The sequence below is a fragment of the Aquarana catesbeiana genome, linkage group LG10 (assembly GCF_042186555.1).
Source record: "Aquarana catesbeiana isolate 2022-GZ linkage group LG10, ASM4218655v1, whole genome shotgun sequence".
Lineage (NCBI taxonomy): Eukaryota > Metazoa > Chordata > Amphibia > Anura > Ranidae > Aquarana > Aquarana catesbeiana.
The window spans coordinates 32,615,885-32,641,421 of record NC_133333.1 but is presented as its reverse complement, the minus strand read 5'-3'; the positions used below and the strand labels follow the sequence as shown (position 1 = coordinate 32,641,421).

Sequence of the window (25,537 nt, the reverse complement as noted above, 5' to 3'; positions counted from 1 at the left end):
ATCAGTACAGACCCCCCTCAGGATAAATCCCCCCCCAGAATTCAGTGTGTAGCCGCCCAGAGAGTTGCTTACTCAGACTGTCACTCTCCATGCAGCGCGCTTGTGACAGGTCAGGAGGCAGCCGCAGCAGCAGTAAGAGTGAGGGAGTCTCACGCAGGGCTAGTGTGGTGCTGGTGTCTTGCCAAAAAAGTTTCCCCGGCGGATAAGGACCCCCCTGTACTGTGCAGGCACAGCGCTTGCGCAGTACGAACGACTAGGAGCCGCCGAAAATAGCCGAAGCTGAAAAACTTCAATCAGCTGTAACACAGCACCTGCACCCTGGGTCCCGGTTCAAGCCCCATCCAAGTGGACCCAGAGGGAGAATAAAAAAGTGCTGAGCGAAGCGAGGCCGTGCCCGAAGCGTGACGAGGGGCCCTTTTACAGGCGCTGTGTACAGCTGATTTCTATTCTATTCGGCTTCGGCTATTTCCGCCGGCTCCTACTGCGCAAGTGCTGCGCCTGCGCAGTAGAGGGGGGTCCTTATCCGCCGAGGGGAACTTTCTCAGCAGAACACTGGCACGTTCCGGCCGAAGAGCCCTGCCTCCAGGACCCTCCGCCAAGCTCGGGATGGTGTCCAGCGACACTACTGCACACACACGGTGCATTTTTGGTGGCCAGTGGCGGCGGGAGTCGGGACATATAAAGGTGGTGGCAGCTGCCCCTTCTCAACCTGCCGCCTGGGTCCCATGGACCCACTAGGACCCATGGTAGGGCCGGCCCTGAGGGTACAGTGGGCCTAGAGCCACCAGTAGAAGATGAGAGCAAACGTTAATGTTAATCTGCCCATGCAGGGCTCTCTACCAGCCCTATGTAGGAGCATTGGCTGCTTGAGTGGGCAATACCAGCACTGTCAATTGGTGTGAAAAGGAGAGAGTCACATGTTCCCGCATACCCAGAAGTACAAAGTAAAGGTAAGTATGTTCTACGTTTGGGTCTGGCATTACAGTAAGGCTGCTTTCACACGAATGGCAAAAACAGGTAGTTGATCAACTTTTTTTTACCACCTCTTGACCACCCACAGACAAGCACACATGGGTACTGCTTGGGTGGGTACACATTGCCGCAGCCATGATGCTTTGCATTGCATTTTAATGCTACATGCTGAGTTTGACAAGTGGCTTTCAAAGTGCTCTACAGTCTGTATGAATTTATATGTTCGAATCTCCAATTAAATTATATGTGGACAAATACCTTGTCAAGCAATCCATTCAGTTTAAAACAGATACATAAAAAACATTAAAAACAATATATATTTTTTTTAATAAGTGATCATATCTCTGTTCTCAGTTGCATTAGGGGCTTATAGAGCTAGGGGTGGACAAGCAGCAGCACACTGATCCTTTCAGTTATTGGCTGTGCAGGGGAGCGTGTCAACACAAGTCTGACCATTGGAGGACAAGCAGGCTGTTCTCCCAGCACAGCCAGAATACTGACCACATTGGGATGCATGTGCTCTCATGTCTAGTGTAGTCAGTTTGAAATAGGAAAGCAGAGGGACTGACAGGAACACCAGGGAATTCACACAAAAGAATAAATACAAAGAGGATAGGAGTACATAGCACAACAGAGACATATCAGGAATATGAAAGTGAGCATTTTTTTTTATATCAAATGTGAAAGTGAGAGTTTTTTTATATCAAATGTGAGTGAATTGGGACAAAGGTGAGTTGATTAATAGGTCATTTAGAAAATCGGAAATTTGCTGTATACTTGAAATAAATGAACAGACAAGTTAAAGTGAGTGTTTATTTTTTAATAACATGAAATTAGTAATAAAATAAATAACGTTGATTTGCATGACAAAGGGCACAGGTGAAACAAACAAAGCTATAAAAGCAGTTTGAGAACACAAAAATCTACAAGGACTGGTGTAGATGACAATATTAGTCAGCTCAAGGAAAGAGGGGGTACCAAAGGAAAATGATGAATCATATATTTGTACTTTTCAAATTTTTTTCCAACACATAGAGCAGGGGTCTTCAAACTACGGCCCTCCAGTTGTTCATGAACTACAATTTCCATCATGCCTAGTCATGTCTGTGAATGTCAGAGTTTTACAATGCCTCATGGGACGTGTAGTTCCGCAACAGCTGGAGGGCCGTAGTTTGAAGATCCCTGACATAGAGTCAAAGGCCAACATGCTTCAGGGGTCTTTAAACCCTTCTTAAAGGGTTTGAAGATAGGAAAGTGGAGAATAAAACTGTTGGTGGATGGAACGTCACTTTTTTTTTTTTCTGCAATTGTATATTCAGTAGATAGTATGACCATAGGCATCATTGTTGAGTTTTAGATCAGCCTTTCTCAACCAGGGTTCCTCCAGAGATTGCTAGGGGTTCCTTGAGCAATGAGCAACGTCTACCTTTCAGATGCCTAACCAGTATCAACAATGATCTTTTTAAGCTGTACCGTCGGGACCTTCCCAATGGCCACAAATGTGAGGAGCATTTTTCTAAATGACCATAATAATACACTTGATATATAAATTGCTAGCAAGAGTTCCCTAAACCTGGAAAGTTATTTCAAGAGGTCCTCCTTGTTGAGGAAGGTTGAGAAAGGCTGTGTTAAATGAAACAATTCCATTACTGGTGTTTTGCAAATTCACATCCGGATTGCAATGACATTATTGAGGATATATCCACAGTTCAGAGCAGTGTAGGAAAATCTAAACACTTCTTCTTAAATCAATATGTAAATCATTATTTCACTGGATCAAACTCCATAACTCCATCTACTGCTTTAATATTTTTCAGCAGACCCATGTTCCAAAAGCCCACAATTTTACAGCACTAAGTTCAGTGTTCCAGTTTCAGGCCATGTCCTCTGGTTTTCCAAGGTCTTATTTGGAGACCTCATTCTGATGTGTTTTAATATAAAAACAGCAGGGAAAAACGTCCCCTCTTTCGACTTCCAAAATTAGTAAACATCACCTTTGTCAACTGTTCATCTCCTACCATTGAACCATTGGAGTTATTCAGTAACCAAAAACTGTCCATCAATGAAATTCAGCAGGCAGGAACATACAAAGTCTTGAAGATCTCCATCAAGATGAGAGGCATGAACCAATTATTGCTCTTAGTAATAGAAGTATGACTGGCATGCCGTAGGCAAGTCTGCTGGCACTATTGTAACAGGTCCTCTTTATTTGCAAACTGATGCCATCTGCTGATACAGAACTCTGGTCTGTAACACATACGCTCTCCGTGGCACAACCACCAAGAAAGAGACTGTTTTTTGAAGAACCTGAAAAAAAAAATAAGTAAAAATAAAGCGATGATTCAACGCTTTTTGATTCTGCTGAATATTTGCATGTAAATCAGTCCCTAAAATGTATCCATTTAAGAATCATAGAAATAATGATTCATAGTTTGTATAGTAGTTTATATATCAGACAATTTGTATGGATATACTCAAAAAATAATAACAAAAAAAAATACAGGGTTCTATTCTCAAAGTGGTATGCTTCACTTTAAAAAAAAAGAAAAAAAAAAAAAACGCTTCTAAAATACCGTATTGCCCCGTACACACGGTCAAATTTTCCGATGGAAAATGTCCGATCGGAGCGTGTTGTCGGAAATTCCGACCGTGTGTGGGCACCATCGGACATTTTCCATCGGATTTTCCGACACACAAAGTTGGAGAGCAGGAGATAAAATTTTCCGACAACAAAATCCGTTGTCGGAAATTCCGATCGTGTGTACACAAATCCGACGCACAAAGTGCCATGCATGCTCAGAATAAATAAAGAGATGAAAGCTATTGGCCACTGCCCCGTTTATAGTCCCGACGTACGTGTTTTACGTCACCGCGTTCAGAACGATCGGATTTTCCGACAACTTTGTGTGACCGTGTGTATGCAAGACAAGTTTGAGCCAACATCCGTCGGAAAAAATCCTAGGATTTTGTTGTCGGAATGTCCGAACAAAGTCCGACCGTGTGTACGGGGCATAAGAGTTATTTTATGAAGTCTTGTGGTATTTTAATAGTGAAAACATGCGGTAATTTAATGCATGGCACTAGTCAGCGTATTTTTTAACATTAATAAATAGGTGTTGTTAAGGAGCGGGCGGTTGCCTGTGTACTTAACAACCAGTAAACAAAATGATTCTTAACAACCGATGAGTCATCAGCTGTCAGTGGGGTTCCCAGCTGACAGCTGAGTATAAAAAAAAATGGCTTGGGGTCCCCCCCATGCATACAAGGCTCCTCTTGTCTAAAGGACCCTGGATGTCTCCCCCTGTGCCCCACTGAATGTAATGCAATGCAAATTGCATTGTATTACATTTTTACTCTCGGCCATGATGGCTGGGGAATCTGACAGGGTGACCTGGAAGTGACATCAAACCCATTGCTTCTGGGTCAGCAACAAGGAGGGGAGGAGAGCAGGCGTGTGTCTGCTTAACTCCCTCCCCCCACCTGACGGCACAGTCCCGGGCCCACAGATGAGCAAGCAGAGCCCAGGATACATGTGGGGGGGGGGGGTCATTATTACCTGGGGTGTGTGAAAGTAGACATGTGCACTAGGCATGTGCAATTTGTTTCATTCCGAATTCATTTTTTAACGAATTTCGACAAATTCGTTAATTCGGAAATATCCAAATTAACGAAAACCCATTTAACAAATTTTTCCCAATATTCGTAAATTTGAAAAATTTGTACATTTCTAAATTCATACATTCGTAAATTCGTACATTCGTACATTAGTAAATTAGTGAATTCGCAAATTTGTAAATTCGGAAATTCGGAAAGCTGAAATAATAATTGACTAATAATAACTTAACTATTACTAGTAACTATTAAATTATAGGTATTATAATTTCCTTTCAAATTTGGCTGTTAGTGAACGTAACAAATACAAATTTATCCGAAGTTATTAATGATGCGAAATAACGAATGCCGTATCCAAATGTATGGAACGTATTGAATTAATAATATTAAATAACAATAATAATAATAATAACGTTTTATTATTATTATTTCTTATTAATTTGTTCCATTCCATTTGTTTAGATGCAGCATTCGTTTTGGATACATAGTTACATAGTTACATAGTAGGTGAGGTTGAAAAAAGACACAAGTCCATCAAGTCCAACCTATGTGTGTGATTATGTGTCAGTATTACATTACATATCCCTGTATATTGCGGGGATATTGATAATTCGTAACTTCAAATAAATTCGTATTTGTTGCGTTCACTGACAGTCAAATTTGAAAGAAAATTACAATACCTATAATTTAATAGTTAGTTACTATTTCAGATTTTCGAATTTTCGGGTTTTTGGATTTTCAAATTTCGAATTTACAAATTTCCGAATTTTCTAATTTACAAATGTACGATTTTACGAATGTACGAATGTAAGAATGTACGAATTCACGAATGTACGAATGAACGAATGTACGAATTTACGAATGTACGAATGTACGAATGTAAGAATGTACGAATTTACGAATGTACGAATGTAAGAATGTACGAATTTACGAATGTACGAATGAACAAATTTTTGAATGTACGAATTTACGAATGTACGAATTTACGAATTGCGATCATAACGAATGACCTGAAAAACGAAAAAAAAAAAAAAACGAATGAAACGAAAACGAAAATGAACACATTTTTTGGCTGTGCACATGTCTAATGTGCACTGTAAAAAAATTTGTTCATTTTCGTTATCGTTTCATTAGTTTTTTTGGGGGGTTTTTTCGGGCCATTCGTTATGATCACAATTCGTAAATTCGAAAATTCGTAAATTCGTAAATTCGAATATTCATAAATACGAAAATCCGAAAATCCAAAAATAAGAAAGAAAATCTGAAAATTCTAAAGAATAACTAACTAACTAACAATACCTTACTATTAAATTATAGGTACTGGAATTTCCTTTCAAATTTGGCTTTTAGTGGCTGTTAGTGAACGTAACGAATACGAATTTATGAATTATCCAAAATAACGAATTCCGCATCTAAAAAAATGGAACAGAACAAATTAATAATAAATAATAATAAGAAGAATAAGAATAATAATAAAATGGTTTTATTATTATTATTGTTACTTATTATTATTAATTAATTTACGTTCCATTCGTTTAGATACGGCATTCGTTATTTCGGATAATTCGTAACTTCAGTAACATTGGTATTCGTTATGTTCACTAACAGCCAAATTTGAAAGGAAATTCCAATACCTATAATTTAATAGTTAGTGATAGTTAAGTTATTATTTGTTAGTTATAATTTCAGATTTTCGGATTTTCGAATTTACGAATTTTAGAATATTTAAATGTATGAATATTCTAAAAAATGTGTTAAACGAGTTTTCGTTAATTTGGATATTTCCAAATTAATGAATTTGTTAAAAAAAACAAATTTGGAACTAAACAAATTGCCCGTGTCTATGTGAAAGCAATCTGGTGCCGCCAGAGGTGCTGGACTATTTCAATCTAACTTGTCAGATTTACACACAATCCTGGTAGCTCCAGATGGGTGTGAAATCCCCCATTGTCAGGTCCATACAACGTATGGACCTGGCAACAAAAGGGTTAAAGCAGAAAGAAATCCATCGATTTAAAGCGGAGTTCCACCCAAAAGTGGAACTTCCGCTCATCGGATTCCTTCCCCCCTCCGGTGTCACAGTTGGCACCTTTCAGGGGGGAGAGGGGTGCAGATACCTGTATAATACAGGTATCTGCACCCACTTCCGGGAATAGACTCCTGCGGGAGTCACGTCCCCTCCCGCACTCCCCTGCTGTCTCCTGGGAAAGACACAGGTCCCAGGCAGGGCCGGACTGGCCTACCGGGATACCGGGAAATATCCCGGTAGGCTGGCTGCACACAGTACCGCTGGGGCCGCTCACAGTGCCTGTGTCAGCATCAGCAATCTAAAGAGCAGCAGCGGCGGCCGCCGCTGCTGCACTATGCCATGGCTGTGTGTCACTCACTGTCTGTGTGTGTCTCCGGGGGGGCCGCTCACTGCCTGTGTCCTGACCTAAAGATCAGCGGCGGCCCTGCCTGTGTCACTCACTGTCTCCTTCGTTCGGGCGCCGGCGCTCCGCCCACCACACTCAACATGCCTCGCTCTGTCTGTGTGCCTGTGGGGAGGAGCAGGAGAACGCCGTGCTGCTCCATTTTGCCTCGTCCCGCGCGGTGCTACAGCACAAGGTATTAAAAAATCTCTCTCTCTCTCTCCCTTTCTTTCTCTCTCTCTCTCTCTCTCTCTCTCTCTGTCTCTCTCTCTGTCTCTCTCTCTCTCTCTCTCTCTCTCTGTCTCTCTCTGTCTCTCTCTCTGTCTCTCTCTCTCTCTCTCTCATCAAACACTGCCACTGTGCCCATAGATTGCCAACACTGTGCCCTGCCCATCAAACGCAGCCACTGTACCCATCAATTGCAGCCACTGTACCATCAATTGCCGCCACTGTACCATCAAACGCAGCCACTGTACCCATCAATTGCAGCCACTGTGATGGTACAGTGGCTGCGTTTGATGGGCACAGTGGCTGCAATTGATGGGTACAGTGGCTGCAATTGATGGGTACAGTGGCTGCGTTTGATGGTACAGTGGCAGCGTTTAATGGGCACAGTGGTGGCAATTTATGGGTACAGTGGCTGTGTTTGATGGCACAGTGGCTGCAATTGATGGGTACAGTGGCTGCGCTTGATGGTACAGTGGCAGCGTTTAATGGGCACAGTGGTGGCAATTTATGGGTGCAGTCGCTGCGTTTGATGGTACAGTGGATGCGTTTGATGGGCACAGTGGCTGCAATTGATGGGTACAGTGGCTGCGTTTGATGGTACAGTGGCAGCGTTTAATGGGCACAGTGGTGGCAATTTATGGGTACAGTGGCTGCGTTTGATGGTACAGTGGCTGCGTTTGATGGGCACAGTGGCTGTGTTTAATGGGCACAGTGGTGGCAATTTATGGGTACAGTGGCTGCGTTTGATGGTACAGTGGCTGCGTTTGATGGGCACAGTGGCTGTGTTTAATGGGCACAGTGGTGGCAATTTATGGGTACAGTGGCTGCGTTTGATGGTACAGTGGCTGCGTTTGATGGTACAGTGGCAGCGTTTAATGGGCACAGTGGCTGCAATTGATGGGTACAGTGGCTGCATTTGATGGTACAGTGGCTGCGTTTGATGGTACAGTGGCAGCGTTTAATGGGCACAGTGGTGGCAATTTATGGGTACAGTGGCTGCGTTTGATGGTACAGTGGCAGCGTTTGATGGTACAGTGGCTGCGTTTGATGGGCACAGTGGTGGCAATGTATGGGTACAGTGGCTGCGTTTGATGGTACAGTGGCTGCGTTTGATGGTACAGTGGCTGCGTTTGATGGGCACAGTGGCTGTGTTTAATGGGCACAGTGGTGGCAATTTATGGGTACAGTGGCTGCGTTTGATGGTACAGTGGCTGCGTTTAATGGTACAGTGGCAGCGTTTAATGGGCACAGTGGCTGCAATTGATGGGTACAGTGGCTGCGTTTGATGGTACAGTGGCTGCGTTTGATGGTACAGTGGCAGCGTTTAATGGGCACAGTGGTGGCAATTTATGGGTACAGTGGCTGCGTTTGATGGTACAGTGGCTGCGTTTGATGGTACAGTGACAGCGTTTGATGGGCACAGTGGCTGCAATTGATGGGTACAGTGGCTGCGTTTGATGGTACAGTGGCTGCGTTTGATGGTACAGTGGCAGCGTTTAATGGGCACAGTGGTGGCAATTTATGGGTACAGTGGCGGCGTTTGATGGGCACAGTGGCTGCAATTGATGGGTACAGTGGCTGCAATTGATGGGTACAGTAGCTGCAATTGATGGGTACAGTGGCAGCGTTTGATGGTACAGTGGCTGTGTTTAATGGGCACAGTGGTGGCAATTTATGGGTACAGTGACTGCGTTTGATGGTACAGTGGCTGCGTTTGATGGGCAAACGCAGCCACTGTACCCATAAATTGCCACCACTGTGCCCATTAAACACAGCCACTGTACCATTAAACGCTGCCACTGTACCATCAAACGCAGCCACTGTACCCATCAATTGCCACCACTGTGCCCATTAAACACAGTCACTGTGCCCAAACGCTGCCAGTGTACCCATAAATTGCCACCACTGTGCCCATTAAACACAGCCACTGTACCATTAAATGCAGCCACTGTACCATCAAACGCAGCCACTGCACCCATAAATTGCCACCACTGTGCCCATTAAACACAGCCACTGTACCATCAAACGCAGCCACTGTACCATCAAATGCAGCCACTGTACCATCAAACGCAGCCACTGTACCCATAAATTGCCGCCACTGTGCCCATCAAACGCAGCCACTGTGCCCATCAAGCGCAGCCACTGTAACCATCAATTGCCGCCAGTTTGCCCCATCAATTGCCACCAGTTTGCCCATTAAATCCTGCCAGTGTCCCCCCCAACCGGCACTTACCTGTCTCAGGTCAGCGCGTTGCTCCACGCTCCCTCCGATAGGCATCCAATCACAGCGCCTGTCGCTTCAGCCAATCAGGTGACAGGTAACCAGACCCAGTGCACCTGATTGGCTGAGAGGCGGGTCAGTGTTAGGGAAGCGATTTATTTGATTTCCTAACACAGCACTGTGTAAGCAGCGAACGCACAGCAGTGTGCCCGCTGTTTACCAATTTGGAAGCCTATTAGAGCTGACGGCTCTAATCAGGCACTTCTAAAAACACCCCTGCCACTGTAATTCACATGCCGATGCCCAACAAGGGTGCCGGACACCTGAATAGGGGGCGGCAGCAGCGACAATAGATAGATTCATGCAATGCATGAATCTGTCTATTGAAGATTGACGGGTGCAATGGACGCACCGCCACTGCCCAGTTGTATTTCCCCTGGGTGGGGAAATCCCACCATGTTTTACATTATACATTCCTATACACTGTGTGCCCTATAAAAAGGAGGTGGGCATTAAGGGACAGAGTGGTGTGCAGGCAATTTGTTTTATTTTTTGTGTGCATTACCGGGCACTTTCACCCCCTTCCTTCCCAGGCCAATTTTCAGCTTTCAGCGCTGTCACACTTTCAATGACAATTGCGCGGTCATGCAACGCTGTTCACACAAATAGAGCTTTCTTTTGGTGGTATTTATTCACGACTCAGTTTTTTATTTTTTGCGATATAAGCGGAAAAAAAGAGCAGAAATTTGGAAAAAAAAACAATATTTTCTTCTTTCTATTTTAAAAGAAATCCAATAAAATCTAATTTTGTCATAAATGTAAGCCAAAATGTATTCTGCTACATGTCTTTGGTAAAAAAATCATGTTAAGTGTATAATAATTGGTTTGTGTGATCACGGACATATGTACGCAGATGATCATTGGGACATATGATTTTATTGTTACATATGTGGGGGACAGGTTTTTTTACTGTGTGGGGACATGTGTGTGGGGACAGTGTTTTGGGGACTTTGTGTGTTTACATTGTTTTGGGACATGTGTGGGGACAGTAGGCTGGTGATCAATGTGTAAAAAGCTGTAAAAAACAGCTCATTCTCACTGATCACTGGCCGGCTGCAGAGATCCGCTCTCCTCTCCGACAACTTCCGTGTGAGGAGAGGAGAGCCAATTGCCTAGAAAACGGCTCTCTATTTACATCACATGATGGCTGTGATTCCACACAGCCGTCATGTGATCAGGAGGGCCAATCACAGAGCCCTATGTGCTTTTATATGTGTCTTATCTATATATAATGCACGCTTTAAAATGCATGGTTTTCCATTTTATGAACAAGAAAATAATGACGCTATGCTGTTGGGCTGGTATAATAATGCTATGGGGCTGGTATGACATTTTTTCCAGGGCTGGTTTTCATTCCCAGTCCGGCCCTGGTCCCAGGAGATAGCGGGGACCATTGAGAAAGCTCTGCGTGACTCGCGCATGTGCAGTAGGGAATCGGGAAGTGAAGCCGCAACGCTTCACTTCCTGATTCCCTCACTGAGAATGGCGGCAGCAGCACCCGAGGACCGAGGGACGGTTCGGTCTCGGGTGCCGACATCGCTGGATCCCGGGACAGGTGAGTGTCCTTATTTCAAAAGTCAGCAGCTGCAGTATTTGCAGCTGCTGACATCTAAAAAAAAAAAATTTTCGCTGGACTCCCGCTTTAACAGTTTCCCAAAACAGTTACATTCAAGGCGCGCATTTTTTTTGCGCTCAGACGGTACTGTTAAGCCATCAAATGTCCGGTATCATAACTGATCACATGTGCAGCACCGTGGCAACTGCAGATGAAGCAGAGGCTAAGATGGCAGCTTCCTTTGCTTTAAGGATAGGAAGGTTTAGTTCCACTTTAAGTGGTACATTTAACAGGGAAAAAAGAAGCAAATATGAGACGGGGTTTATAAACCCTTTATTTATGCCACCTTATGACAGTGGTCTCCAAACTGCATCCCAGGACATGTTGCAGCCCCTTTGCTTGCCTTTATCCAGCCATTGGGGCTCTATTCCTTCTACTGATGAAACCAAAGATAAAGCACTATCCCCCCCCAATACCAAAAACGGGGCACTGTTCACTCCTACTGACACAGTTTTTATTTTCACTGGCCACAGTCTCCCTCCCCCCCCCACACACACACATACACACCCAAAGTCTAAGGAACAGTAAAATGGCCCTTTGTTTAAAACGTTTGGAGACCCCTGCCCTATGATATCAGTAAAGCCTACTTACCTAGTATGGTAGTCGATGAATAACGAACACAGCGGGTTTGATCTCCGGTGCATGCAGATACATTCAGAAATTTGCAAGGTTCCAGGTCTTTGGCAACATAGGCAGGGCAAAGTAGGCCATTTAAGGTGAGGTTTAGTATAGGCACTAATAACAAAAAAAAATATTTTTCAAAGAAATTCTGAAAAATATTCATCACTGTTACAACAATGGAAGAATACCAATACCAATACCTATAATGTAATAGTTAGTAATAGTTAAGTTATTATTAGTTAGTTATAATTTCAGTTTTTCAAATTTTCGGGTTTTCGGATTTTCGAATTTACGAAAATCCGAAAACCCGAAAATTATATTATATTATAACCAAAGCCTCGCATTTTGAAAGATTTCAGTAAGTACAGTCTCAGTCAGGGCTTTTTTTGCAGCGAGAACGTGGGGGAACACCTTTGGCACTGATTGTATGTAATGGTAATGTAATGGTAAGGGGTGGTGGAAAATGCTAGAAAGTCTTTTGTTGCTGGCTGCTGGGAATCTATTTTCGATTGGGAGGGGGAACAATTTTTTCTGGGGTGGTCTATTGCTGTTGGTGGGGGATCTATTGTTGCTGGGGTGATCTATTGTTGCTGGGGAGGTCTATTGTTATAGGGAAGGTCTATTGTTGCTAGTGGAGGATCTATTGTTGGTGGGGGGGGGTGTTGTGATATGAAGACAGTTGGTGGCACACCACGCTGTAAAGATACCAAATCTTTATTCCATGTGTTAACGCGTTTCACACGTATGCCAGTGTTTATTCATGGTTATGAGTAGGCACTAGCATATGTGTGAAACGCGTTAACAGCTCCGGCTACTCTGTTATTGTGTTATCCTCAATTGACATAAGGAGTAAAGATTTGGCATCTCTACAGCATGGTGTGCTGCCAACTTTCTTCATATCACTACATTGCGGTGGCGAGTATCCACCATGGGGGTCATATCGCTTGAGTACCTTCACCTGGAGCGGTAAAACTTCTGTCCATGGGGGGGCAAATGTTGCTGGAGTGATTCTGTTGAGGACAGGGTCTATTGATGTTGGCTAATGGAGGGCCTATTAATGCTGACTGCTGGGAGATCTATTGTTACTGGCAGGGGTCTATTATTGCAGGGGGGATCTATTGTTGTTGGGGGAGGTGGTATTTTGTTTGCAGGGACCTATTGCTGATGGGTTGGCCTATTTCTGATGGGGGGGTGTATATTAACCACATGCCGACCAGCGTACGACAATATACATCGGCACAATGGCACGGCTGGGCAAATGGGCGTATGGGTACGTCCCCTTTAAGAAGCGTCATTGTGGGGGCGCGCGCCGCCACATGCTCCATGACCGCTGGTCCCGCGGACTCGATGTCCGCCGGGTGCCCGCGATCGTGTCACGGAGCGGAAGAACGGGGAGATGCCTTTGTAAACAAGGAATTTCCCCGTTCTGCCTAGTGACATGACAGAGATCACTGCTCCCTGTCATCGGGAGCAGTGATCGCTGTCATGTCAGTGGAAGCCCATCCCCCCCACAGTTAGAATCACTCCCTAGGACACACTTAACCCCTTGCTCGCCCCCTAGTGTTTAACCCCTTGTGTAATTTACACAGTAATCAGTGCATTTTTATAGCACTGATCGCTGTGTAAATGATATTGGTCCCAAAATAGTGTCATAAGTGTCCGATGTGTCCTCCATAATGTCGCAGTCACGATAAAAATCACAGATCGCCGCCATTACTAATAAAAAAAAAAATAATAATAAAGATGCCATAAACTATCCCCTATTTTGTAGACGCTATAACTTTTGCGCAAACCAATCAATATATGCTTATTGCGATTTTTTTTACCAAAAATATGTAGAATAATACATATCGGCCTAAACTGAGGAAAAAATTTGTTTTTTTATATATTTTTTGGGGATATTTATTATAGCAAATAGTAAACAATATTGCTTTTTTTTCAAAATTGTCGTTCTTTTTTTGTTTATAGCACAAATAATAAAAACCGCAGAGGTGATCAAATACCACCAAAAGAAAGCTCTATTTGTGGGAACAAAAGGACATCAATTTTGTTTGGGTACAACGTCGCACAATTGTCAGTTAAAGCGACATTGCGAATCACAAAAAGTGCTCTGGTCAGGAAAGGGGGTAAAATCTTCTGGGGCTGAAGTGGTTAATGATGGGGGGTTTATTGTTGATGGGGGGGTTCTCTTGTTGATGGGGGGGGGGTCTTTGTTGATGGGGGAGTCTATTGTTGCAGAACATCTCTTTTACTGCATTTCTTGCTATCATTAACACATTCCATACCAATATACATGGCACCACAAAGAGATACTTGACTCTGTATTCTCTAAAGGGGAAGTACTGGGAGGTGGGTAGGGGCAGAGACAAGGGCGACTTGGAAGTGAGGAGTACCTGCACTTATTTTCAGAAAAAAAAGGCCTGGTCTCAGTAACTGCAGTACAAAGGTAGGTAAAAACCTTTTCCCACATCTTTAATCTGTAGAGATGACCTTCAATCAATACATTTTTTCTCAAAGTGTTATGTAAAGCCAAAACTTTGTATCCCATTGGGGAGTTTTCTCCTCACTTCCTGTCTCTGAGATATAACAGGAAGTAAGTGGAGATTTCTCCAAAGTGAGGGAAAACCCACATTTACACAGTTGTCACCAAACAAGTTTATCCATTGAAACATTTACTCTCACCTCCTGTTCCAGTGACAACTCAAATTTTTTTAAAAAATCTCCATTACTTTCTACCTGAGACAAAGGTCAGGAAGACTAATGATAAAGCTGAATCACCAAAGCAGCAAACATTTCTCAGGTATTCTCTTACCTACCAACCTCTCCCATTAATTAGTCATAAGAGAACAGAAGTCCCCAAGGCTTCCTTCCCCTTCTGTGTTTCCACTTCACTCGAGCGCCATTTACAGTGGGGAGTACAGCCTGCCTACATTTTCATGTTACAGCTGTCTAAGAGGGGAAAGCCCGCTTGTTTCAAGTGATTTTCTTACTTTTTGTTGTGTTTTTGGGGCAGGAAGTAAAAAGGCAGTATCCCCAATTGACAAAAAAAAACTCAACATGATAAAGGTATCCAGAGCGAAAAAAAAAAAAAAAAAAAAAGCTTTCTCTTTAGGTACAGTATCTCACAAAAGTGAGTACACCCCTCGCATTTTTGTAAATATTTTATTATATCTTTTCATGTGACAACACTGAAGAAATGACACTTTGCTACAATGTAAAGTAGTGAGTGTACAGCTTGTATAACAGTGTAAATTTGCTGTCCCCTCAAAATAACTCAACACACAGCCATTAATGTCTAAACCGTTGGCAACAAAAGTGAGTACACCCCTAAGTGAAAATGTCCAAATTGGGCCCAAAGTGTCAAAATTTTGTGTGGCCACCATTATTTTCCAGCACTGCCTTAACCCTCTTGGGCATGGAGTTCACCAGAGCTTCACAGGTTGCCACTGGAGTCCTCTTCCACTCCTCCATGACGACATCACAGAGCTGGTGGATGTTAGAGACCTTGCGCTCCTCCACCTTTCATTTGAGGATGCCCTACAGATGCTCAATAGGGTTTTGATCTGGAGACATGCTTGTCCAGTCCATCACCTTTACCCTCAGGTTTTTTAGCAAGGCAGTGATCGTCTTGGAGGTGTGTTTGGGGTCGTTATCATGTTTGAATACTGCCCTGCGGCCCAGTCTCCGAAGGGAGGGGATCATGCTCTGGTGTCACAGTACATGTTGGCATTCATGGTTCCCTCAATGAACTGTAGCTCCCCAGTGTCGGCAGCACTCATGCAGCCCCAGACCATGACACTCCCACCACCATGCTTGACTGCACGACACACTTGTCTTTGTACTCCTCACCTGGTTGCCGCAACACAGGCTTGACACCATCTGAACCAAATAAGTTTATCTTGGTCTCATCAGACCACAGGACATGGTTCCAGTAATCCATGTCCTTAGTCAACTTGTCTTCAGCAAACTGTTTGCAAGCTTTCTTGTACATCTGGTTTCCTTCTGGGACGACAGCCATGCAGACCAATTTATACTATATAATACACTCATACTTCTATTTCCCAAAGACAACCTCTGGATATTACGCTGAGCACGTGCACTCAACTTCTTTGGTCGACCATGGCGAGGCCTGTTCTGAGTGGAACCTGTTCTGTTAACCGCTGTATGGTCTTGGCCACCCTGCTGCAGCTCAGTTTCAAGGTCTTGGCAATCTTCTTATAGCCTAGGCCATCTTTATGTAGAGCAAACATTTTTTTTTCTCAGATACTCAGAGAGTTCTTTGCCATGAGGTGCCATGTTGAACTTCCAGTGACCAGTATAAGATAGTGAGAGCGATAACACCAAATTTAACACACCTGCTCCCCATTCACACCTGAGACTTTGTAACACTAATGAGTCACATGACACCGGGGAGGGAAAATGGCTAATTGGGCCCAATTTGGACATTTTCATTTAGGGGTGTACTCACTTTTATTGCCAGCGGTTTAGACATTAATGGCTGTGTGTTGAGTTATTTTGAGGGGACAGCAAATTTACACTGTTATACAAGCTGTACACTCACTACTTTACATTGTAGCAAAGTGTCATTTCTTCAGTGTTATAATAACATTTTTACAAAAATGTGAGGAGTTTCCTCACTTTTGTGAGATATTGTATATACATACTATAACACAACTGGAGTTTTAAATTAAATATTTTTGGAATATGAGAACGTAACATAAAATCAAAATACATGACTTACGGTCTGGTATATAATCATTACAGCTGTTATTGAAGCAGCATGATGTATTAAACATGGATTGTTCATATAGGCCTGTCACCCTTCCATTATTGAAACACTCTGACATAGGCACACAGGACTTGATTTGAAAATAACTTGTCCAACGGAATCCTATAAAAGAAAAATAAAAATACATAAAAATGAGAAAATATTATTTAATACAATTGTGGCGTGGCTGCACAAATAGAGTCGAGGCTCAATCCCTGAAACATTTAATTTCTATGCATAAAGTGAGTGCCTATGGGAGTCACGGCAAGAAAAAAGAACTGTTTTTCAAACCATAATGTATAAAAAAATGGGTACATCTTTATTATTCACATTCCATATTGGACATTAAAAAAAACAGAATGTAAATTAAATTTAGGCAAGAATAATAATATACGCATTGATGTATAATGCCATATAGCACACTGTTTTATCTTAGCAGCAGTATATGCTGTAAACCAAGCACTGATATAGTCTTTCTTGATGCGTTTCGCAGAACAGGTTTCGGAGACAAACAGAATTCAAGCTGATAGGCAACCATGTAATTAAAGCATACAATATTAAAATATTACAATTGAAATATTAATATTGCAATTTTCAATAATAAAATTAAAAATTAAATCATTAAATGTTTATTTGAATTATAAATAGCACTACTAGCTATAGATCACAGTGCAGTCTACATTTTCCAGCCCATTCATAAAATGCAAGATGAGAGGTGAAGCCTGCAGTGTGAGTTCTCTCTATGTAATGCAGGGGAAGGCATTTTATAATTGAAGGAGAGGATGGTCATGTTACTTTTTTCAGTTCTTTTTTTCAGTTCGATTGTGATTTTTTTTTAAAGAATATGACTTCGCTAGCTCTTGAGCCCTGCTATACTTTATAAATAGCCCCTCTAAAGCAGGGCTTCTCAACCAGGGCTCCATGGAACCCTAGAGTTTCTCTAGAAGTTGCCAGGGGTTCCTTGAGCAATAGGAAATTTCTGCCTCTCAGATAGGTTCCCACTGCCCCCATTGATCGTTTTAGCTATCTGTAAGCGGGTTATTCTTTTCAATGACCACAAGTGTGAGGAACATTCTACCCACTAACACTAATGTATCATGAGTTGTAGATATAGTCATTTTTAGCAGGGGTTCCGTGAGACCAAAAAGTTATTTTAAGGGTTCCTCTGTGTTGAAAAGGTTGCTACTCTAAAATTATTTCAAAATCCCAATATATGTGCCTCATTATCGCTGCATTATAACTGGATCCCCAATAAACATATCAACATATCTTCATCACCAACTATGGGAAACAAGTAGCACAATTGATTATTAAAAAACAACAACAATAAATGAATTCTTGAAAAAAATGGTGGAAGAGCTATCAAAGTTGGATGACCAGTTCCCCTCCTGTCTCTGCTGCTATAAGCAGAGACACTTTTCTGGGGTCCCATTGCAGCCTGTATTTTTTGAATGGGCCATAAAAGGTGGAACACAGTGTTCATAGCCTTGGAGTGTATATGCATTAGAAATGGGTCTCTACGTATCTAACAAAGTCACCTCTGCTTTATCAATGGACCCGCTAGAGTTGTATCAACATACCAAACCATGTGTCTCTTAGATCTACTAATAACAGAGAGAACCTTACATTATTTTAGGACCTGTAGGAGCATAAATGTGTTACTTAGTAACATGTTTTTTAAAAACTCTAATCATTCCACCTGTAATTCTGGGAACAAAATGGAAAAATCCACTTTCAGCTGTCCACAAGGATCTATTTTAGAGAAAACTTCAACCTTTCTAGTCCGTGGAACCCTAGGGTTCCTCCAGAGGTTGCTAGGGGTTCTTTGAGTAATTTCTGTCGCTCAGATAATGTCCCACTGATGCCATTGATCTTTTTAGCTATCTGTAAAGGGTAATTCTTCCCAATGACCATAAATGTTAAGAGAATTCTTCCCAATGACCTTCACACTCATAGGTGTGCGCAGCCTATTGCATTAGGGTGTGCACTCCAAAGCTCAAACACACATGCCTTTCTCTGCAGCCTCAGCTGTACTGGACAGTGAATGAATAGGAAGTGCTCTGCGTTGAGCGGCTTCCTGTTCATTCGCAACTGCAGCATAGTAAACACAGTTTACTATGCTGCTGTTATGAATGAACACAGTGAGCGATTCTGTTCATTTAGAAAAGGAAGGGGCTGGTAGATGACAAATTTACTGGCCCCCTTCCCCACTTTCCATCCTGAAACATCCCCCTCAGCAGCTGGGGGGCTGGGGGGAGAGGACAGGAGGGAAGTTAGCAGCACTGCGGGGTGGGGTGCTAACACAAGGAAAGCCCAGGCAGTAGGGTGAATCATTGGCCCTGCATGTAGTGATTAGAGTGTGACCGGGCACACCTGGCACATCCTCTGTGCATGCCTATGATCACATTAATGTATCCTGAGTTGTAGATGTAGTAATTATTAGCAGGGGTTTATTGAGACTGGAAAGTTTTTACAATAGTGGTGGCTGCCCCCGTAATCCATGCACCCGGCCCCCCATGCAGGGAGCCAGACGCATGGATTTCAATTGATTTTTTTTTTTTTTAAAGCAAATGATTGGAGACTGAGGCTTTAGTTGGTCTTCAAAAAAGGGTGGGCTCAGGGCCCAGAGCTCTGTTCCCCGAGCCCACCCAGTTGTGGAACATTAGCAAATTAATATTCGCTTATGTCTTCCTGTTTGAGTCCTAAGACTCCATTGGCCAGAAGTACGTAGACCCGATTGGTCGGGAGGAGAAACTATGGCCGGGACACGGAGGAGATGGAGGGGGGAGCCACAGCAAGCAGATCCCTCTTCTCTTACACACAGCTTTTGTGTTGCCGACTCAGTCAAGGAGCATGGGAGACAGTGGGATTCCTGTATTCTAGGAGAAGAAAGAGCTGAAGGACACATACACCTCGAAGGTAAGTAATCTACTGCTGCTGGATTCTCTTGTTTGTCGTTATTGTCATTATTGGACAGTTTTGCATTTGCCGCAACAGGAGGGGGTTAGTGGGGGGGTGGCGGGCTTTAGTGATGGGGGGGTGTGGTCAGGTCTGCCTGCTGCCCCCCCGGCCGATGGGGCACCAGCCGCCACTGTATTCCAAGGGTTCCTTCATGTCAAAAAGGTTGAGAAAGGCTGGTCTAATCAAACACAAATACTTCTCATTACAACCACACATCTTCATGTTTCCTGCCTGAAGGTTCAGTGTGCTGCATTTTAGGTTTTAATGATGTTTTATTGGCATTCTCATGCTTCTCTATGGCAAATGAATTCTGATAGAACCTTGCTTCAAAAATGCAGTAAGCAGGATTTGTTTCCCAAAATGCACAGCTGTGATTGTATCCATAAACTATGTAGCTGGCAATTTTGTGTAGCTATTGGTGTGAGGTAGCTGTACAATTCTGAACAGTAAGCAGCCACTGCTGGAAAGGAAAGAGTTATTACCTCTGTTCTGGATCAGGGTGGTGGCACATGCATCTGAAGAGGAGGGGCAGTCCGTTACTTCGCCATTGCAGTTTGTATCACTGTAACTGCTACACTGTATACATTTCAGTGCCTGACCTAAAGAAGAAAAAAAAAACAGAACTGTAAAGATGTACAAGTATGGAAGAAAAATAAATAATGGGAAAATAAACCCATGCACACGAGAGAGACTTCCTAAAACTGGAGCACTCAGAATCTGGTGCAGCTGTGCATGATAGCCAATCAGCTTCTAACTTCAGTGTGTTCAATTAAGCTTTGACAATAAATCTTGGAAGCTGATTGGTTACTATGTAGAGCTGCACCAGATTTTGCACTCTCAAGTTTTTAGTAACCCCCCCCCCCCTCCCCACTGTGATCCTAAAAATACATAGATCTGGCCGCTGGCTAGGGAAAAATGCTATCATTACTACTGATACTTTCATATCTAAGACCCCATGCCAGTTTATGTATGTATATACTCTATATACTCTATATACTCTATATACTCTACATATATATAGTGTATGCACGTTTCACTGTTGTAAAGAAAAGCCTGTACAAAAAGCATACACATGATTCTACAGAGAAAGGAATGTAGACAGATTAGCAATATACATAGAAGCTTCCCTGGGGCTAAAAAAACCTGCCCGACAAGTTTTTATTACATAAGTAAAATACGTGAATTAGCAGAGAAGTTATCATGCAGTCAGGTACAGAGATTGACCATAGTGAGTCTTCAGCTCCAAAGAAAAAGACAGCTAGACTGACTAAAGAATGACAGATAGATAGATAGATAGATAGATAGATAGATAGATAGATAGATAGATAGATAGATAGATAGATAGATAGATAGATAGATAGATAGACTATATTGACAAAAGTGTTGGGGCACACCTCCAAATAATTGTATTCAGTTGTTCCAATCACCTCCATGGCCACAGGTGTATAAAGGCACGCAGACTGCTTCTATAAACATTTGTGAAAGAATGGGTTGCTCTCAGGCAATGGCGTCCCTAGGGGGGGCAGAGGGGGCCCTGAACATTATGCTGTGCCCCACCATGTGCCCCCCCCCCCAATTAAAAAAACATTATTTTTTTTTTTTTTACAAAAAGGCAATGTCTAAGAGGGAGAGCGTCCCCAGTCAGCTCCTGCGGGTGATTCCTCCCACCTCCCTCTGCTCGCTGCATAATGCGAGCGCTCACACAACCACGACCGCCCGATCTGCTCCTTCCCCGGCATCCTCATTGGCAGGGAGAAGAACGAGTTGCAGGAAGGACTCCACCAGGACGCTCAGTTACTGAAAAAACAGACTGATTTTGCCTGTCCTTAGGACAGGAGAACCAGCCTGTAAATTCCAAGAGATGCCAGACCAGCGCAGTCAATAGCAGGGGCAGGACAGCAAGAGGAGGCTGCGGAACCCCACAGTGGCAGATCACCAGGGCCCGGTGGCAAGACAACCTTTGCAACCCTGATAGATCTCCCACTGCTTTGGACCCTTATATTTTCTTGGTATGCTGGCGACATATATCTCTTGTTTTCTGCCACCCTAAATAATAATAATAATATATAATTGCATTTTAAAGTTGCCCCCCTACTTTTGTCCCTGTCCCCCCATGTGCCCCCCCAAATATGAAAGCTGGAGACGCCACTGCTCTCAGGAGCTCAGTGAATTCAAGCATGGTACCATGATAGGTGAAATAAGTCCATCCGTGAAATTTCCTTGCTACTAAACATTCCACAGTCAACTGTTATGCCGCGTACACGCGGTTGGATTTTCCGATGGGAAATGTTCGATGGGAGCTTGTTGTCGGAAATTCCGGTCGTGTGTAGGCTCCATCGGACATTTTCCGTCTGAATTTCCGACAAACAAAATTTAAGGTCTGGATCTCAAATTTTCCGACAACAAAATCCGTTGTCGTAAATTCTGATCGCGTGTACACAATTCTGATGTAAAAAGTTCCTTGCATGCTCTTAATCAAGAAGAAGAGCCGCACTGGCTATTGAACTTCATTTTTCTCGGCTCATCATACTGTACGTGTGTATGTCACCGCGTTCCTGGCGATCGGAATTTCCGACAAGATTTGTGTGACCGTGTGTAAGCAAGACAAGTCGGAAAAAAAAACATGGATTTTGTTGTCGGAATGTGCGATCGTGTGTACGCCGCATTAGTGGTATAATAACGTAGTGGAAGCAACTGGGAACAACAGCAACTCAGCCACTAAGTGGTAGGCCACGTAAAATGATAGAGAGGGGTCAGCTTATGCTGAAGCGCACAGTGCGAAGAGGTCACCAACTGTCTGCAGAGTCAATAGCTACAGACCTCCAAACTTCATGTGGCCTTCAGATTAGCACAACAACAGTGCATAGAGAGCTTTGTGGAATGGGTTTCCATAGGGGAGCAGCTGCATCCAAGCCTTCCATCACCAAGTTCAATGCAAAGCTTCAGAAGCAATGGTGTAAAGCGCGCCACCACTGGACTCTAGAGCAGTGGAGACATGTCCTCTGGAGTGGTCCATAAACCTAGTTAAATATGAAGACCCTAAGAAGACCCTATAATCTATTCTCTTTACAGCTTGAAGGAGTTAATCAATGGGTGATACCCATACACAACAAATTTGTAATATCCTTCTGATGTGCTAGGTATTGTTGTTCTTATTGATGGATTTTAATATGATGAAATAAACTTGGTATTTTTTTAAATATAAAAATGATATAGTATTGATGTGGTACAGGTAAAGTCCCTTTATAATTACTTTCTAAGGATTTGTTTTGAAATCATTAGAACATTGACCAAATGTTCTAAAAATGAAAATGTTCAAAAAAATTCTGCTAGTAGATGATAGTAAGTGTATGACCAACTTTACACCACCCTGTTGAAACATTTTTGCAATTAATGGCAACATAGCAGGAGGAATTAGACCCAAATTAAACAAGAATGTATGTTGCTTGACCCATGCGACCAAAGATTTCCTGTGGCTTATATCACAACATTTTGAGGCTTGGCGCTGCCATTGATACTGGCTAACTGGTATCATTGTGGTCCATACAGTCTTGGTTCCAGGCCAGGTAAGGGGTTTAACTACTTACGGACCGCCTGCCGTCGTTATATGGCGGCTGTTTGAACCGAGGATATCGTTGTTATGGCAGCAACTAGCTGCCATAACCCTATTATCTTTGTTTTCAGCGGGCGGTCCGCTACAAGATAAAAGTGGTTTCTGCACCGAATTCGCCGCGAGATCACTTTTATCGGTGGCGGGAGAGGGCCCCCCCTCCCGCCACGATCCGGTGCCCTCCGCCGCTTAACGGAGCTGTCGGCAGCGGCGGAGGCGATCGCGTCCTCTCACTTGCTGTGCATGGAGACGAGTGAGGGTAAGATGGCCCCCACCCGTCTCCATACAATTGCTGGGCGAATCAAAACGTCACTTCCGCCCATACGTCTTAAAGGCACATTTTTTTGTTGTCATTTTTTCAAAATGACAATTATTTATTTATGTATTTATTTTTTTATTGCATTTAAGTCCAAATATAAGATCTGAGATCTTTTTGACCCCAGATCTTATATTTAAGAGGTCCTGTCATGCTTTTTTCTATTAGAAGGGATGTTTACATTCCTTGTAATAGGAATAAAAGTGACAATTTTTTTTTTTTTTAAAACAGTGTAAAAATAAAAAATAAAAGGTAAAATAAATTTAAAAATTTTTTTTTAAACGCGCCCCGTCCCGACGCGCTCGTGCGCAGAAGCGAACGCATACGTGAGTAGCACCCGCGTATGAAAACAGTGTTAAAACCACACATGTGAGGTATCGCCAGGATCGGTAGAGCAAGATCAATAATTCTAGCCCTAGACCTCCTCTGTAACTTAAAACATGCAACCCGAAGAATTGTTTAAACGTTGCCTATGGAGATTTTTAAGGGTAAAAGTTTGTCGCCATTCCACGAGTGGGCGCAATTTTGAAGCGTGACATGTTGGTTATCAATTTACTCGGCGTAACATTATCTTTCACAATATAAAAAAATTGTGCTAACTTTACTGTTGTTTTATTTTTTAATTCAAAAACGTGTATTTTTTCCAAAAAAAGTGCGCTCGTGAGACCGCTGCGCAAATACGGTGTGACAGAAAGTATTACAATGATCGCCATTTTATTCTCAAGGGTGTTAGGAAAAAAAAATGTATAATGTTTGGGGTTCTAAGTAATTTTCTAGCAAAAAAAAATGTTTTTAACTTGTAAACACCACATCTAAAAAAGAGGCCCGGTCACACTATTCCCTGCTGATCAGTTGTTGGTCAGTTACAGGGTCTATGTGTAGGATATATTTAACCATTTACAGAAATTCAGAGAGGAGACACTGAGCGAAGTTTAATTATATGGTCAATTAATAAAATAATAACAAGCAAACATCCAATAACCAAACATCAACCTACGAAACACGAATCAGCCAACAACAACCAGTCACCAGGCAAGACAAAGCAAATTAAACAATAACTGACACCAGCAAACCAACCATCCTTCCAACCAACTATCCTTCCAACCAACCAACAAGCCATCCAACTAAAGTAAAACCATGAAGTTAAATCATAAAATCCAGTTCAAAGCCAAGGTTTTTTGCTTTGTTTGTGGATTGAGAAAGCTTAAAACTTCTCTAGGGTCTTAAATGCTATCTCCGTTTTGAGGAGATCGCCCACCCTTTTCTGTCTCACACCCATTGTTGGATACTACATGAGGGGAAATCTCTGCAGTCAGGGCACAGACAGAACCTGAGATAGAAGATAGAGTCAAGACCTGAGATAGAAGATAGAGTCAAGACCTGAGATAGAAGATAGAGTTACCATCACTCCAGTGATTTGGCGACTCTCTCTCTCTGGTGACTCTCTATCTCTCTATTCTGGTTTTGCATGGTGCCATCCATTGCAGTCAACATAAGTTCTCCTCCTGCTACACCGGTTGACAACTTCAAGGGGACGCAGCTCAGATCTAAGAACTCAAACCTTGTTATCGGAACTCTAACCTTTCCCCATTCTATCCCAAATTGAAATAACAAAGAAATAAACATTTTTGTTATATTAAAACACTCACCTGTACCCATAAAAACAGAGATCCCTATGATTACACCCACAATGAGTTTCATCCTGACTGGCAGGCTGTTCAGCTTATGATCTCCAGAAGGACAGTGAGTTTGGTGTACTGTAGATGAGTTGTTTTCTGAACAACCTGCAGGTGTGGATCTGCACTATTGGTGATTGTGTAAGAATGAGGTAAATGCAGAAAAAGCTGATTTTTAAGGTGTGTAGAGAGATGAACTGTTACTGTCTGTCACATTCCATATCAGTGAGTAGAACATAGAAGCTGGTTAGAGGAGTTTAACAGCTTAAGTGCCAGACTTTTGACACGCCTATATATTCACCCTCTCTATTCATCCTGGTGACTATTATAAATGGAAGTGAGAGAAAATCCCTAATTTAAGTAATCACCAGAACAGGAAATAGAGGGGAAATCTTCCAAGGGGGACACCAATTTTGGTGACTACCAGGAACTTCCCTCAATTTAGAGGGATTTCCTTTCAATTTCT

At 42.7% G+C, this 25,537-nt stretch overlaps 1 protein-coding gene across 1 annotated transcript; it reads right to left on the bottom strand.

The window, feature by feature from the left end:
- Positions 1-1,771: 1,771 nt before the first annotated feature.
- Positions 1,772-25,288, bottom strand: LOC141110552 (phospholipase A2 inhibitor and Ly6/PLAUR domain-containing protein-like). Its single transcript, XM_073601949.1, has 5 exons — positions 25,045-25,288; positions 19,952-20,068; positions 16,482-16,631; positions 11,711-11,854; positions 1,772-3,279 (listed from the first exon to the last, which is right to left on the bottom strand). The coding sequence occupies exons 1-5, from the start codon at positions 25,094-25,096 to the stop codon at positions 3,080-3,082; spliced, it is 663 nt and encodes a 220-aa protein (XP_073458050.1). The 5' UTR covers positions 25,097-25,288; the 3' UTR covers positions 1,772-3,079.
- Positions 25,289-25,537: the final 249 nt, after the last annotated feature.